At 29.1% G+C, this 17,039-nt stretch overlaps 2 protein-coding genes across 2 annotated transcripts in view; one reads left to right on the top strand and one right to left on the bottom strand.

The window, feature by feature from the left end:
- The window catches only part of LOC127735017 (phosphatidylinositide phosphatase SAC2-like), a 249,641-nt gene that overhangs the window by 213,065 nt on the left and 19,537 nt on the right, over positions 1-17,039 (top strand). The gene's annotated exons all lie outside the window — the stretch shown is intronic.
- LOC127735019 (carbonic anhydrase 14-like) lies at positions 1,664-16,340 on the bottom strand. Its single transcript, XM_052245085.1, has 8 exons — positions 16,230-16,340; positions 11,738-11,770; positions 8,005-8,178; positions 6,427-6,572; positions 5,785-5,880; positions 3,869-3,935; positions 3,018-3,181; positions 1,664-2,754 (listed from the first exon to the last, which is right to left on the bottom strand). The coding sequence occupies exons 1-8, from the start codon at positions 16,282-16,284 to the stop codon at positions 2,170-2,172; spliced, it is 1,320 nt and encodes a 439-aa protein (XP_052101045.1). The 5' UTR covers positions 16,285-16,340; the 3' UTR covers positions 1,664-2,169.

The following is a 17,039-nucleotide window of genomic DNA, read 5'->3' as shown; positions in this document are numbered from 1 at the left end:
AAACAAAACTGCTGCAAACAAAGATTTAACTTCAACACAATTTAAGGAGGTAGACAAAGGGTTAAAGTTCATAACTCTTAAAAGTTACGAGTTTATACACAACTACAAGGAACTTTTCCACAGATTTTTATGAGGGTCTGAATGGGGGGGGGGGGGGGGTCCTTCATTTTTGTATTCTTTAGTTTTTTATGACATTTTTCTCTATTCTTTATACTTTTTGCCCATTATTCTCTATTCTTTATATTTTAGAACCTCAATACTCTTTATCCTTAATTTTTTTGGTCCATTTTTCTCCATTCTTTTAATTTTTTGCTCATTATTCTCTTTTCTGTAAACCCCATCCACAACCTCTTTTATAACCTGTGATTCATCAACAGATTTTTTTTATAAAGCCACAAGAATCATTGTTAGGACATCTCATTCATTATTATATTGAAAATAGTTACATACAATGCAATGATGTTCATGAAGTTTCAGTGGCATATTTGTACTGGTTGAAGCAAAAATGATAATGTATTAAGCTGCATCCTTCATCATCATTTATTAAACACTCATCCATCAGTTTGTTTGTCCCTTCATACATGCAGATTGGCTGGGTTGGACAAATTCTTTGGATGAAGTAATGAACATGCCAAAAAACGTATCAAGCTTTGGCCTTCATTTATTGATGATATTGTTTATTTTGTTTATTTAACTAATCTCTATGTGCTTTTTTTATGTTGCCAGCCCTTTTTTGTATTCTTTAGTTTTTTATGCCATTTTTCTCTATTCTTTATACTTTTTGCCCATTATTCTCTATTCTTTATATTTTAGAACCTCAATACTCTCTATCCTTTATTTTTTTGGTCCATTTTTCTCCATTCTTTAAATTTTTTTGCCCATTATTCTCTATTCTGTAAACCACAACCACAACAGATTTTTTTTTATCAAGCCACAAGAATCATTGTTAGGACATCTCCTTCATTATTATATTGAAAATAGTTACATACAATGCAATGATGTTCATGAAGTTTCAGTGGCATATTTGTACTGGTTGAAGCAAAAATGATAATGTATTAAGCTGCATCCTTCATCATCATTTATTAAACACTCATCCATCAGTTTGTTTGTCCCTTCATACATGCAGATTGGCTGGGTTGGACAAATTCTTTGGATGAAGTAATGAACATGCCAAAAAACGTATCAAGCTTTGCCTTTCATTTATTGATGATATTGTTTATTTTGTTTATTTAACTAATCTCTATGTGCTTTTTTTATGTTGCCAGCCCTTTTACCTTTGCATTTTGATTTACCCCATATGTGTGTTTAAGCTGCTTAATAGAAATTTTATGTTATATGCAGGATTAATTTTATATGAACTCTTGCTGTCTATGTTTAATTGTATTTGTGCATGTCTTGTTATGTATGTATGGTTGGATGTGCTTTTGTTTTGTCGATTTTAAAAGCTCTTCAACGCTAATGTTTGTAATTGTATTGCATACACATACTCTAAAGAAAGCTTAATGTCTTATGACTTAACAAATTTGTTGCATACAAATCACTGCTTTACTGGATTTTCAAAAAGTGATCAAAAGTATGGGAAGCCAGATAAGTACAAACTCATGACACTAGACAGCAAATGTTGTCATTGACCTTCAGATCTAATTAAAAAGAAACAAGCACGTTTATTTTTTTCAACCTTTTTAATCAAGTAAATCTCCATAAAATAAAATCTGTATAAGGTAAAAAGTTTGACACACACTGATATCACATAAAAATATTTACAAAAACAACAGTTCATGAATACAAGATTTTTGTACATTTATACATTATACTTTTCCTCAATTAAAAAGCATAAATAGCCATTGGATATACCCCTTGTTCTAAGGAGCTATAATCTGAGATGCTTTTCCAAGTATATGTAGTAAAATATACATAAAATTTCATAATGGTATAAAAAAAATGCCTTAATTCCTGTTATATGACACTAGATTTTCATATATGTGTTAATGTACATAGAGAATGAGTTAAAACTTGATTATTAAAACATATTCAATATCCTAAAATAAATTTTGTAATGATATCATATGATAATGGATTTTCCTGTGCTATTGTATTTCTTCCTATATTTTTTCCTTCTTGTTGGACAATATCTTTGATTTTTTCAAAATATTAATGAAATTATTCATCTCATCTTAAAAATGATAAGAAAATTGTTACCAGTAATACAGTCCATGATGATAGAATTTTTATAGATGAGTTACATGGTTCTGTGCTATCTTTAATCTCCTGTGAGGCCGGTTTTCTTACAAAACTATCAAAACTTCTATATATTTTTCTTCCATTTAAGGGTTGAACTGGCCTAAAATTGTCGACTAGTTTAAGTCTCTCAATCTCTTCAATCAGTTGTTCATTTTCATGTTCTAGCTTCACAACAATCTTTTCTAGACGTTTTTCACTTTCAGATTCTGTATGATAAGACTGTTCCTGGCCACTTTGACTCACATTCTGCATCTTATCTGTGTTTGGATTTTCCCCATGGTGTAGGTAAAACTTCTTTGGTGGTTCTCCTAATATAGGAGTTTCTGTTGGTACATTATCTTTAGCCTTGTCCTCCTCAAGTGTCATCTCTAGCTCCATTTGTTGAAGCTTGTCTCCTGCCATACCAGACTCTTCCAATACTTCCTCTACCAGTTTTTCATCTTTTGTTTCACGTTTATGATGTTTTTTACCTTTATGTCTTTTGTTTTGTAGAATTTTTCTAAATGCCATCATCTGCAAAAAAACAATGCTTTACTTTAAATGGAAATATGGTAGGCAAAGTTTACACTTGACAAAAGCTTAATTTTTTATTTTCCATTCATATGTCAGAACCTGTTGTCAGAAGACTAATATATAACAGAAACGTAACTTTAAACGAATTTCTATGGTTCTTTGTGAAGATATTAGAAAATCAAAGCAGGGAGATTAGAAGATTAACTCTTGGACATAGGAAAATGTTAATTTGTCTTTTTGCTGATGCTTTTTATTAAACGAACCTGTCTGAGTGAAATGTACATTGGGTCATGAAAAACTGTCCAGATAACACTCTCGAAACATCCAGGTGTTGTCAGAGAGCCATTGTATCGGTAGTACTTAGATGTGTCTTCAGGAAGGAAGTTTCTGATTCGCTGGGCTGGAATTTCATGATCATGCCCATCCTCTGCAAAATAGAAATATAAAATTATGTTTGGAAGTTCATTATTTATAAATATATTATTAGTATCAACACTGAGTAAGGCAATTTGTTTGCTCCAAAACATTTGTCTTTATATTGTGTTCTACATAATAATTTTATTATTCTTTTTCATCTTTATCTTGTATCATATCTTTTTTTTTGTCCTGTTAATGAATCCTAGTCATTTTAAGGCCATCTATTACCTTTTAATTAAGTTTGCTGGTTTGTTGATTTCCTTTACTTTATGTTCCATTCTGAGGGTCGATGGCTATTATAAGTTATACTTTTAATTTTAGATATTACATGCACTTTCAGTACAAAGAACGAAAATATCAAAAACAAGTACATACATATACTTAGGTCAAGCTAATGACATTGAGTACTAGCTGGATTTAATATTAGATGAAGATAAATTCTGGAATGAAGTCACAGTGTCACTCACACATATATTGCCAGTAGAGGCTGACAGTATAAGATAAGATGGGTTTTACAGAATAGAGAATAGTGTGGAAAAAGTGCAGAATAAAGGGCAATAAAAATAAAGAATAGAAAACAATGATAAAATAGAGAATTTTGGGTAGCTAAAGTATGAAAAATAGAGAAAAATGGTCTAAAATATTAAAGAATAAAGAAATGAGACCCTGAAGAATTAAAAATGATATCATATCTTACCTGGATCTTCAACATGTTTCATCGCCTGTATGATTGGTTCTAAGGCTGCATTATCTTCTTCACCAATCTGAAATTAAAAAAAAATTTATACTGAAATTAATTCTTATAATTGAGAATGGAAACAGGGAATGTCCAGTTTTCAAACATTTGTCCAAATTAATAAACTGGAATTAAATGTGGATAAAATAAGTAACTAATTGGAAATGCTAACAACAGCTATGCTGATGGCCATGTTGATAAATGGCCAAATATTTTGACTCTTGTTACTCAAAAGGGCAAAACAATTCCCCTCAACAAGGCTTGTGTTATAGGACAAACCCGTCTGGTCCCTGTGTTTAGTCCATTAAAATAAACATTTAACAAATAGTACACTACCAAGGTTCTCAATATGTGCCAGCTACCAGTGATTTAGCCATCTCCTAATTTCCTAAACCTTACCTCTAGCAAAAAATTGTTTAGAAGTTCACAGATAATTTGCTTTCTTTGAGCCTTTTAGTACACTTATCTTTTTTGTGAAAAAAAGCCTTCAAAGTGGTACAGAAAGTCAACAATTAAAATTGATCAGGACAAACCTCGCAATTGTGGTAAGGTATAGGTGCCAATGAAAAAATTGGGCACTTTTTTGTTTAGTATTTCTTTGCAATCCAACATATTGAACTTTGTTGAACTTCCTTAAGAATCATGCAAAAGTAATTTTTTTGGGACTTTTAAAATTGTTTTTGATGGCATTAGTTTTGCTGTTTTTTTTTTGTTGTTTTTTTTTTTCTTTTGGCCTTGTCTTTCTCAGACTTCTGATTTTGACCCCCTCCCCCTATCATGTTTAGACTATTTTGAGGAAACTCTGCTTATCTGTATTAAACATAGCTTTTGCAAATAGATATTAGGGTTGGAAAATCATAGATTGCAGACAAATGAAAGCACTTTAATTTCATACAAATACATAAAAGATATTGTAATACATGTCGATACTACAGTACTGCACCAAATGAACTTTTCACAGGTATATTTTTTCAAGATTACTTGATACAAATTTTAGAGGACAATTTAGATATAAATTATTTATACTTATCTAATTTATTTACACTTTTAAAATATATAAAAAAGGAAACAAACATACATGTCATGATTTATGAGAAAACAAAAATCTTATGGTGGTTCAGACATGGTTTTTATTTTCACCAAATAAATCTGACAAATTTATTACATGTTTAATGGTTTCAAGTCCTATCCAGATACCATGATAAAAAAAGTAGTTTTGTTTACTCAAAACAATGTGATTTAAAACTACTTCTCCCCACTGAAATAACAATTTAGAAATAAAATTTGTTGGTTTCTAGAAATTTCAGGAATATTGAAATTGTATATTTAAGTTGATAATAGAGATAATCTGTTATAGTTTATTTGAATGTAAACAATAAGAGCAGTTGGATATTTGTCAATAAGATGCCCACCTCTGGGAAAAGAAAAAAAAACCCCACAAAAATCATCATAAATAAATGATAGTAAATTATTTTAATTGTTTATAGTGAGACTAACAGCATGTTTATGTTTTTTAATGAATTAATTCAATATTGAATTTTGTAAGTTGCTCAATTAATAAACTGTTTGAACTAGCCTTTCCAATCAATAAAAAAAACCTTGAGAAATGGATAACTAACTTAAAGACTGAAAGGGCTTATATTGACATAGGTCACAATTAGGTTCATATATTTGCTGCTTAGCCTGACCTGTCAAATATTTGTCCATATATATCCATATGATCTTTTATAGACTGCATTTGATAATATTCACCCTCCATCAACCCTCTAATTTTATCTTTCCCTTTCCAAATTTATGCTCTGAGCATTTCTGTTAAATGTTATTCTAGAAAACACCTTTAAAATAAGGTATATATGGCTATGATTTATTAAGCATACCTCATACATAACCCCTAATACTGCCAATCCTTGAGGTTTTACCATGGCCATTGGTAGACTTTGGTAGTTGTCGCTGTCATAGTTAACAACATGTAACTGAAATAAAGATGTAAAAATTAAAAATACAACTAAGGATGTACTGCTATTTAAATTAAAATCCTTTCAATCATTTCTAAGCATTTCAATGAAACTTCTTGACTCGCTGAAACACTTAAGATATTTCTCTCTCTCCCTCTTTCTGTCTTTCTCTCTCAGGTGCAGAGCTGTAGCTGTTATGGTCCTTTTGATATATTTTAATAATCCATTAATTGAAGAAAAAAAATATCACAAGGACCATATGAGCTTTTGTTCAACAGCTATCTCTGTGTATGCTTGCAATAATATTTTCTAAATGCTTTCTTTTTCTTCATTTTGAATTTCAGTGCTATGATTCAAAAGATGCTTCTTTATGTAATATAAACATTTTTCATCGTTTTGTTAATGTTGCATCCTATTTTAAGGGAATTTGTGTTTGGCAATTTAAGGTACAACTATGACTTTTTTAATCATTTTTATTGTGTAAATGGTGTGCCATATACATTGACATGATTAGAACACTATCAGAATTCTTAGGGTTTTTGGTTGATTTCTATATCAAATTACCTCAAGGGGGCTTGCTCTGCTGTCAATGAGATGCTCTGAGCCTTGATGATTAGCATGGCCCCAGTGAAAGTGAAACTGGGCTGTTGAATAAACTGCTGGTAGACCACCATTTGTCACATGAAATGGTCCTAAAGTCTCAATAGTTACTGAAATATGAGAAACAATATTTTCATTAATAAAGCAAACAAAATGTAGGGATTTCAGGTGTGATAATTTTGTAGCATACAATATGACTAAAAAGTTATAATTACTCAAATATGGTAATGAAGATAATAAATTCTGTATGTAATTAGTTTACTAATCTTCTATCGGATGCCCTCTTATGACTTTTGTAAATGAAGAACTTGTTTAAATTTAGGGCCTTTTTTATAAAAGCTCTCAAAGCATATGCACATAGCTTTACACAGAGTGTTCCTGTATTCTTGATGAAGGTTTTCAAACACAGCAAATATTATATCAATACACTCTGTTGGATGAATGCTCAAATTTTCCAAAAAACTGTTAAAAGTGTTGTTTTGAGCCTTCTTAGTGCATTTGAAATTGCTTACAAATAGGGAACTATATTTTAGAACTCCAAAGTATACTATTGAGTTTGTGATACTTTGAATTGTAGTTATATTTGAAAGACATTATGAAAAAATACCTTGTGTGATATTTTTCAGGTAAAACATTGGCCCTACCGCTTTTCTTATTTTTTGGAGAAAAGATCATTATTCTTTCCTGTTTGTTTATGTTTTGACAAGTGGTATGCATAAATAGGTTAAAATTCATTTTTTTTAAAGCAGTTCAAATCTTTGGCACACAAAAAATCTATAAATATTTTCTCCATGTCCTTCTTCTCAATGTAATACACTCACTTTCCATTTTGAATTTTAAAGAATTAAAATATGCAAATTAATGTATGGTTATGCAAATTTTGTCTACAAATAATTAAATACCAGTTATAAAAAAATTTTAAGAGCAATTAATTAATGTGTTACTACTACAGTTTACAATAAATTATTTCTGTTGTTGCTATTTCTGTATGGAAATGTAACACCAAGAAGAGAACTCAGTAACATTTTTCAAGTTGTAGGTCTTACATAAACTTCATAATAGATTTATTCCAAATGTTTCAATTTATTACCAAAACTTACATGGTTTCACCAATTTCACAGAAGCAAATTGGTGACATATTTTCTTGAAAATCCATTGCTTTTTACATTGGAGAGGGATCAATAGAGACACATGGCACATCATAGTTTTGATAATGTATATTGTTACTATGCATTTAAAAATGCCATTGATTGTTCATCATCTGAATACAAGTCAATGCATATGATTGTACTTTTCACCAACCATTCAAATGTTAAAATTGAATGTTTTTTCTCTTGTCAGTGTTTGGTTAACAGCTGATCTATTGAACTTGTGTGTATATTATATTTCTGTCAATCAATTATGAACAATAGAAATGTTTTCAATTTCACAGTGTATAATCTAATAATTTTATCTGTAATCAGATTATCATCATTCAATGGTATTTTTATATGCAGTGTATGTACTTTGAAAACATTCATTGTGACACTAAACACAACTTACTTGAATGTCCATTGTTTTTCACTTTAAATAGTGATCCAGGTTTTGGAGGGTCATGCCAAATAGCAAAATCTTTCAATTTAGGATCATGTTCTGAACTTCTAGTTGTTATATCAATTGGTGACTGTTGTTTGCCAGAACATCCATCTGGGAAAAGCTTATGCCAGTGTTTTGGACCTGCAAGAAAAACTTGATAAATAGATATTTTGTTTAATTTCTAAATAGGAATTCTTAAAAAACAGCTTCTGGTATGTAATGTACAAAATAGAAGTCCAATTTCAGAAGACTTAGCTAGGTTGTTTACATTTACTCCAAATTTCCTGTTGTCTGATGGAATTTCTTTATGCTCAAATTTAAAACTTAAAAAACATGCAAAATCAATCTGGGTTCACTTGGTAAGAAATGCTAGAGTTCAATAAACTATTTTGGGCACTATTTTTTTATTAGGAACATTATACCATCAGTTTGAAATGAAATACCCAATCTAATAAATTAGTAAGTTAACCATATATTGTCCTTCAACTACAAAATTGCCTATTCAAGAAATGAACTTTTTCCATTTATATATGAATTTTACTGCTCTATTTGAAATTATTTAATGGTGTTGAGTTTAATGATAATTATAATCTAGCGTTTGATTTTGTCATGTTTTATGTATTTCCCCCTTTTTGAATCACCTTGGAGTTTGGTATTTTTTTTTAATACATTTTATACTACAGTATGTAGAATTAAAAAAGACCTTCTAAATAACAAAAATTATAAGATGAAAATTAAAGGATGAATATGAGGACAGACCCATGTACAAAATTTATCCATGCACTAAACTTTATTTTATTCATATAAATAGGGGAGATAAGTCAGGATGGGAGACAAAATTAAAAAGACTTTTGACTGCCACTAAATATTAAAGGGAAGTTGGTAAGGTCAAAGACTTTAACCTTTCAGTTTTACAGCAACCACAATATGACTTATCTGTTTAACATGCAGGAAGTGTAGTATTTCATGAATAGATGGATAGGTTGCACTTGTCAGCAATTTTTGCACATCTTTGTATTTATGATAATGAGAAGTAATATGATGTTGTATTGTAATCACACTTTACAATAACTTTTGTAAATATGGTTTACATTTATTTGATGTAAATATATTGATAAGTCATGCAGTAATTTTCAATTTTAAGAGCTCTTTAATGTATAGTTGAAAATATTGACTTTTGTGCTTCATTTCAATTGCTCATGTCAAAGATGCTTTATTGTTATATTGCTACATTGTTTAGTTAACATGGTATATAATTTTGGGAGGAACACACACAAGTAGAAACATTTATTATTGTGTTTAAAAAATAATCATTATGATGTCTCAGCTGAATATATTACCAGGATTTGAAGGTGACAGAGGTCACCTTTAACATGACTATTTTTGTTTACAACTAAATAAACCTTTAATACAGAAAATAAGAAAAGAGGGCACATATTCAGTAGATAAAAATGGATTTTTTTTTGTTTGACATAAATTTTGATTTGATAAGATTTATTTCCAATTTGGCCTTCATTCAGTATAGTGGACCTTACATTTTTTTTTGTTATGGTTCAGTTTAGGGCCAGGGTATGATAAAGGTTATTAGTTGGTTAGGTTTAAGGTAAGTCAGGAGTTTGAGTTAAGATAGGTGCAAGTAGCAAGATGAAATAGTAAGGCTTTTCATTTAAGAATACCCAGTATTCAAATAATAACTCAATTTTTCTGTGATAATTATGATATAAAAAATGTGATTCTACTGTCATATCATTTTGATAATCAAAATCTATACAAATATAAAGGAGGATGTGAAAGGGGGTCCTTCATTTCTGTATTCTTAAATTTTAGGCCATTTATATATTCTCTTTCCTTTATATGTTTTACCCATTATTCGCTATTCGTTATATTTTAGCACCCCATTATTCTCTATTCTTTACATTTTTGGTCCATTTTTCTCTATTCTTTATATTTTTCGTCCATTATCCCGCATCCAGACCCTCATAAAGAGGTGTGGTATATGATTCCCAATGAAAAAGATATTTATGCTTTGTAATCATTTGGAGGGTGATATCAGGTTTGCTTATTTTGAAAGGCCTGGTAATTAGGTAATCAAACATCTCTGACATCTTTTATATATTTTTACTGACTCTCATTATGATTTGAATACATAAGAATGACAGAAATATTTAAATAATGTATTAAGTTATTTTTCAAAATGATAATTCATTGTCATAACTTTCTCATATGTATATATATATGGAAAATGATATGAGTACCGGTAAATGGAGAAGTGGGTTACAGGTCAAATGAGACACCAATACGACGACATAAAAAACATGAGACGGCTACTGGTAATAGAATCAATTTTTTTTTTAAGGTACTTAGTATTCACATACTATGCGATCACACTTTTTAGCCATGGTATAAAAACATCAATTTTACTTACTTAAATTGTGATAAATCTTAATGTAATCATAAGTAACTAAATTGGTGTTTTATAATCCCTTAATCATTTTATATTTTTGCTGAAATCTCACTACTGTAAATTTAGAAATTATTGCGAGGTTTTTATTAATGCGAATAATGCTACTGGTTGAGTATCGCAATAATAAGAACCCGCATCTGATATTTGATACAGATATCTGTATTCAGATTTTTCTTAAATCGCAATAATAAATCTCGCATTTTTGTCCATTCTTCAAAAATTGCAATAATAAGTGCACGCAATAATTTGTGAATTCACAGTATTAAGAATTGATATGTCTGTTCATGGAAGTAAAATGAATCTGTTTAAGTCGGTCAATAAAAACCCTGCACAGGCCTTAATATCCAATATGTTATATCATGATGAAAAATTACGGTGTTGTGAAATTTGTATCAAAAGAATTACATAATCCTGCAAAATGTTTTAGCGTTTTTACAAAATAACTATTTCATAATGTATTACGAAATGCAGTTATATTTTGATGTATCATTTTAAAGATTAACAGAAAAAAATGACTTACTACTTTGTATTTGGATCAAAGTTATATGTCGACATTTAACTTTAAAATCATTTCCTTGTTATGTAAAAGTAAATATGTCTCTTAGGAGTTTTTTTACTGTTGCTTGACAAAATAAATATATGTTTCATACTGGCCAGTAACAGATTACTCTTGTCACCAGGATTTTAACATGACAAAGTTTTATATGAAAATTGGATTCATCTATTTATAATGAAATGTATGACTTGTATTTTACAGAATGTTTTGTATTTATACCCAGCAACACTAAAAATACACCACCTCTTTGCAGACCCAGTTTTCTTAGTTTTGGTGTTTATGGGTTACATATAACTTTTGTTTCAAATGGAAAAACTTGGAAGTATTGACTGAAATTTTTTTTTAAAGTTGAGTAGAGAAACTTCATTTCTATAGTTGCAATAGAGCTTTTCACTTTGTGTTGGGTAAATAATCAATTAGAAAACAGACAAAATTTAATTAAGATTTTTTTTTACTACGTACGGCATCTATTTGCCCTATTTTTTTCATTTTTGAAAATTAAAAAAAAAAAAGGTTACAAACCACTTCTCTTAATTTTTGTTTATCTATATAGTTGCAGTAACCACATCAACTTATAAATTTGAACCAGAATAGTCAAAATAAATTTTTAATATGTTACAGATACACTTGCACTGTGTCTTACATTGCATGCATCATTTTGTTTGTTTTATCAAACTTACCTAAATCACCATCATATGTCCATTTAGCTGCATCTGAAATTAGAAATGAAACCTAGCATTAGTAGCCTTCCCTCTCTACTAGTTAAATTGTGAATTTGATGACTTACAATAAAGCCATAATATTGACATCAAAATCTTCATAAATCAGGTATATATATTCCCAAATTCTTTCTGCATATACTCAAATGCTTGATTTTGAAGAACTCAGTTTAAAGAAGATGCTTTGCATTCATTTTTGGATTCCTAGCTTTCTAATATAGTTCAAAGTATATGTTATTACAATGATATGTACACTTTTCACATTTTATAGTTTTAAGATTTCGTTTAAAATTAAATCTGTGTGTTTATTTTAACTTTTTAACCTATCTTTGTTGCTAGAATATTGAAGTATACTACTGGTATAAGTACTCATTTACCAAGGTTGCTGAATTCATATCCTCTTATATTGACTTGTATGTCACTTTTATAAATTTGTGCCACTTAAAAAAGTGAAATGATCAGATAGCTTTGAAGAAGGTTTAAGCATAAATTGTAGTGTTAGGCATTGCTTGAACAGCAATAAGTTTAAGAAGTGGTTGTTTAGTATAATGATACATATTTTACATTTTTTTGTATAAAGATATTTTTTGTTGTTTCTATTCCAGTACTTTTTTTAAGTTTTTGTTTTATTACTTTATAATGCAGGTCCAGCCACTGTTAATCTATAGATATAAACAAGAAAGTTCTCTGGCATTAGTCAAGATGTGAAATAGTATTATGTATATGTTATCAATATGTATATGTATATACTATAAAAGTGTTAAAATCAGGTGACTGTATAATCAACAAACATGCTTTATTGAAATATGCAGAATTTGTTTTATTACTCTATAATGCAGGTCCACCCACTGTTGATCTACTAGATATAAATTTAAATGAACAAGTCCTCTTGCATGAGTCAAGATGTCAAATAGTATTATGTACATGTTATCAATATTTATATGTATATACTATAAAAGTGTTAAAATCAGGTGACTGTATAATCAACGAACATGCTTTATTGAAATATGCAGAATTTAATTAACTTAGATAAAAAGCGATATGTAAAGAGCAATGAACTATTAAATTTGGTACTTGCTTCATTGGAGACTGAAGGAAGTTTTCATGGTGCATAAATGAGCCTACAAAGATTATAGCATTGTATTTAAAGATTTACTTTGTCTTTTTAAATGTCAAACTGCATTTGCTTGTGACATAATTTGTATTGATCACATACATAATGTTAAATGTTTATACCAAGCTTTTAAGGATTGTCACAGTTCATTTAAAGTACTTGTAGTGTTGATCTATATTTGGATTCCACGAAATTTTTCACATATGCTCAAGCCCCTTAATCTGATAAAATTTGATGTCTAATTAAAGAATGGTTAGATTAACAATACCATAGAAAAAGATGAAAATAAAATTTGATTGAAAGCAATAAAAAAAGACCCAGATATAAATTACGAATATTTAACATCTTGATCTTGATATAATACAATGACACGTCCGATGGAAATTATTACACCGTGCGTCCTTCACATTGCAATTAGTCCAAAGTAACCCCCCTCCCTAATAATATCTGCAAATGATCTGACTTAGTCCGTTGATGAATCTATCTTGTCGAAAATGTCCAGTGGTAACAGGATTATTTTCAGGGTTTTTTTTGGCAAAATGAGATTGTAGAAAGGTTTTTTGTTTTTTAAAGGTTAAACATTTCTTTTCTTGTTACATTTCACTTTTTAGAGCAATATTTACAGGGGAAAGCCCTTTCATCATGCCTATGCAATTTCACATTTTCAGTTTCAGTCTGCTAGCTTAGAAAGAATCATATTGAAATTGTACTTAAATTGGGGACTCCATCCTTTTGCAGAAATGATTGATTAAACTATACATATATAATCTTCCTTATGGTCAAAGGTCTTTTTTCTTTATTTCCTAACAAGGATATCAAAAAAATATGATACAATCTTATGTAAGTTTTACAAGTGCTTTGAATACAAAGTAATTAGAGAGAAGTAGACATTTAGGCTATTGAATTACTTACACCATTATTTAAGTCACAATAGTATGCAAATTAAAAAAAATATGTATAGAATGACATTTTATTCATGTCATTACAATGGTAGTAATGTTATATAATTTATGCTGAATTAACATAGTCAAGCTGAATACCACAAAAGATTATCAAAATGGCAGAACAATGGATTGAAATTGATACAGAAATGCTAAAAAAATAACTTTTGTGTAGTCTGTATAACTGTTAATAGTTTTTAACACGTTCTCTTGTCTTCTATCAATTATCATGTTTTTTCTTTGAAATAAATAAGAATTAACTGATTAGCCTGGGGCAGAGATTTTAGATTCTTTTGTTAAGTATAAAAAACTGATTTTTTTGTAGATTAGATTAAGTTTTGGCTTTTTACCTGAATACCAGTACTTCACATTCTCAAATTAATTAGAAATATAAGTTGCTGATTCAAGCTTTATATCATTTAATCACTTATTTAAAACAAAAGGGTATTGAACCTCAGCAACATTCCAGATGTTATAAATACATTGTGTACTGATCCTTTAATGTTCAAGAATAAGAGTTCTCCACAAGTTGGACGATTTCAACTTACTTAATGTTTGGTTTGGATTGTGTCATTGAAAAATTTTGTCATTGGATTTTTTTTCAATTATTGTATTGTTTTTTATTTTCATGAATTCATATCCTGTCTTTCCATGATCTTGAATCACAAGTAGCCATATTGGCAGTAAGTTGCTGGTTGTATAAAGTCAAATAGTGATAAAATGTTATTTCCATGTTTTGATTAAGGTTTTGGGACCATATGTGTGAACATTTAAAGGAGTTACCCCCCTTTTTCCATTATAATAGACCCTTGTTAACTTTACATTTAAGGCTTTTCCATTAAGAAAGTTTAGTATAAATAAAGTAAATATTTGATTTTTTAAGTAGTAACCCTCTCCTTTAAAACAAAACTGTAATTGTATCTAAAGATTTCGACCTGTCAATGACACCAGAATGGCTTGTCTAACACCTATACAGTATATGATTTATAAATGTCTTGTCAATTAATGAACATAAATTGTATTTATTGTTTTCTTCACAGTATACTACATAAGTAAAATTGGGACATCATAATTAATGCTAATTGTCTGTCAAGTATGAAAATTAGGAATAAAAGGGACTTCCCAAAAGAAATTTTATCAGTCATAAATTGCAATCTTTTTTAAATGCATATATACCTTTTTGGGGCTGCTGCTATTTCCGATTGAAATTTGTTAATTTTTATGTTATGGATAGAGAAAAATTTTATTATTTGTCACCAAAGACGGTTTTATTCAAAACATCTTCGGCCAACCTGAGTTGAGCTTCTTTTGTATTATTCTAGCTTTTTATCTAGTGTAAATATAATGTGCAGATAGGTATTGACAGAATATCCCTTGACACAGGAACGACTCAGGTGCAGATCCAGATTTTGAAAAAGAAGGGGTGCTCCTATCAAGCCAGCGTTTGGAGTGACATTTGTAAAAAGTCTATGTATTTATCATATAAGATCATGGACCTTCAAAACTAAAGGGACTTTTAAAATTTCACCAATAAACTGATTCATTACAAATTTTGCACATTAAAAGATATCGTGATATGATATAACATCTTGACCTTGGAAAATGTGATGACAAAGGTTATCAGATGTGCATATTGTCCTATCTTTCTTGGTCATTAAGTTCAAATAAAGGTGATTTATCAATATCACAAGTGTTATAAGTGATTTAAATTTTATTTAAAATCAACTCAATAAAAAGAAAATTCATATCCTGTTGTTTTCAAAGAAAATTAGTCATTTAGGATTACAACATGGAAGTCCAATTAGTTTTTTTTTTTCAATTATGAATCAGAATTTCTTTTTCTTAAAATAGTAAAATACATTTGTGCTGTTCGTTTGTTGTGATAATTTTAAGTTTCATTGCTTTTCCTGCAGTTTGAATAGTGGGATTAACTATTAAAATCCTTATTTTTTTCTTATTAAAAACAATCATGTAATTCTGCTGTATAATAAAAAAGAATTTCAGTGGGTTACCTCCCACTTCATCAACTTCAAGCATTTTTTTTCAGCAATTCTTCCCCAAGATATCTATTTATTTATTTATTTTCATTTTTGTACTAATAACCTTTTATAGATCATCAGTTAAATTGTAAGATATATGGGACAATTCAGACCATGTACAAAGTTTTGAAGGTAGTGTTTTAGTTATGTTATTAAAAAAGTGCAATATTCAAAAAATCTTTTTCATGGTCGTTTTTTTAAATCTTATTTATAAGATTACAAGTGTAATGGCCTTATCTGCTTTGTGAAATAGAATATTAAATTTAAATTTGAAAAAAAAAGAAAAAATTAATATTGATCAAAATATTCGGCATTTCAAATTTAATTTTTCTGGTAAAAACAAATAATATAAAACTTACCATTTTGAAGCAAAAATGTAAAAATCACAGAGAGTGAAAATATATGATGTTCCATGACTAATTTAACAGGTAAAAAACCTGGTTATAATAAGATTCCAATTTATAATCTACCTGGACAAAAGGTACATCTAATTTACCTAGAGGCCCTCAGCAGGGGTTTTCATGCATTATAACAAGATATAGTTAATTTGTTATCAATAGAACCTAATTAATGTGACATTCTTACATCTTAATTGACAGGAGTTATGTAAACAGATTTTACTGAGTACCACTCATTTCATTTATTGTCAGGCTTTTAGAACAAATCAATGTAATTTTCTCTCCTCTACTGGATTAAGAAAAATGCCAAATGGTCTCTTTTTTGTTTAACAAAAAAACCAACACATTTTTAAATTAACTCTTCTGATTAGAAAAGTAATTAAAGGCCATTGAAATGTTTTCTCTAATTTAATTTTACGATCTTATGATGAGAATTTATAGTAAAAAAACTTGTTCCTGTATACTCTTCATTTTTAAACTTTTTATTCATGCATCTGTGCTCTTTTTTTTTTTTTTTTAGATTTCCATGAAACACTCATGCTAGCAAAACAATTTAAAAAAAATCAAATCATAAGTGAAGAACCTGAGAGATCTGAATGATATATATATAAATGGATGAAAATACTGAATAAATTTAGTTTATTTACCATTTAATAAAAGTATTAAATTTTTGAGGTGGTAAAAATTTACAGGGGTGGATCCAGAACATCGATATCTAGGGAGGGGGGGGGGGGCACCATGAAACCAAAATTAGATATTTGTATATGGATG

The sequence above is a fragment of the Mytilus californianus genome, unplaced genomic scaffold (genome assembly GCF_021869535.1).
Source record: "Mytilus californianus isolate M0D057914Y unplaced genomic scaffold, xbMytCali1.0.p SCAF_3, whole genome shotgun sequence".
In the NCBI taxonomy this organism is placed as follows: domain Eukaryota; kingdom Metazoa; phylum Mollusca; class Bivalvia; order Mytilida; family Mytilidae; genus Mytilus; species Mytilus californianus.
This window is presented reverse-complemented; position numbering and strand designations above follow the sequence as displayed.

What these genes read in the sequence shown, in the direction of transcription:
- LOC127735019 (XM_052245085.1), bottom strand. Translation starts at nt 16,284, where the DNA reads ATGGAACATCATATATTTTCACTCTCTGTGATTTTTACATTTTTGCTT. An exon ending in GCAGAGCAAGCCCCCTTGAG is followed by an intron (nt 5,881 to 6,426) that starts GTAATTTGATAT and finishes TCTTTATTTCAG; the next exon opens with TTACATGTTGTTAACTATGA. An exon ending in TGTACATTTCACTCAGACAG is followed by an intron (nt 2,755 to 3,017) that starts GTTCGTTTAATA and finishes GTTTTTTTGCAG; the next exon opens with ATGATGGCATTTAGAAAAAT.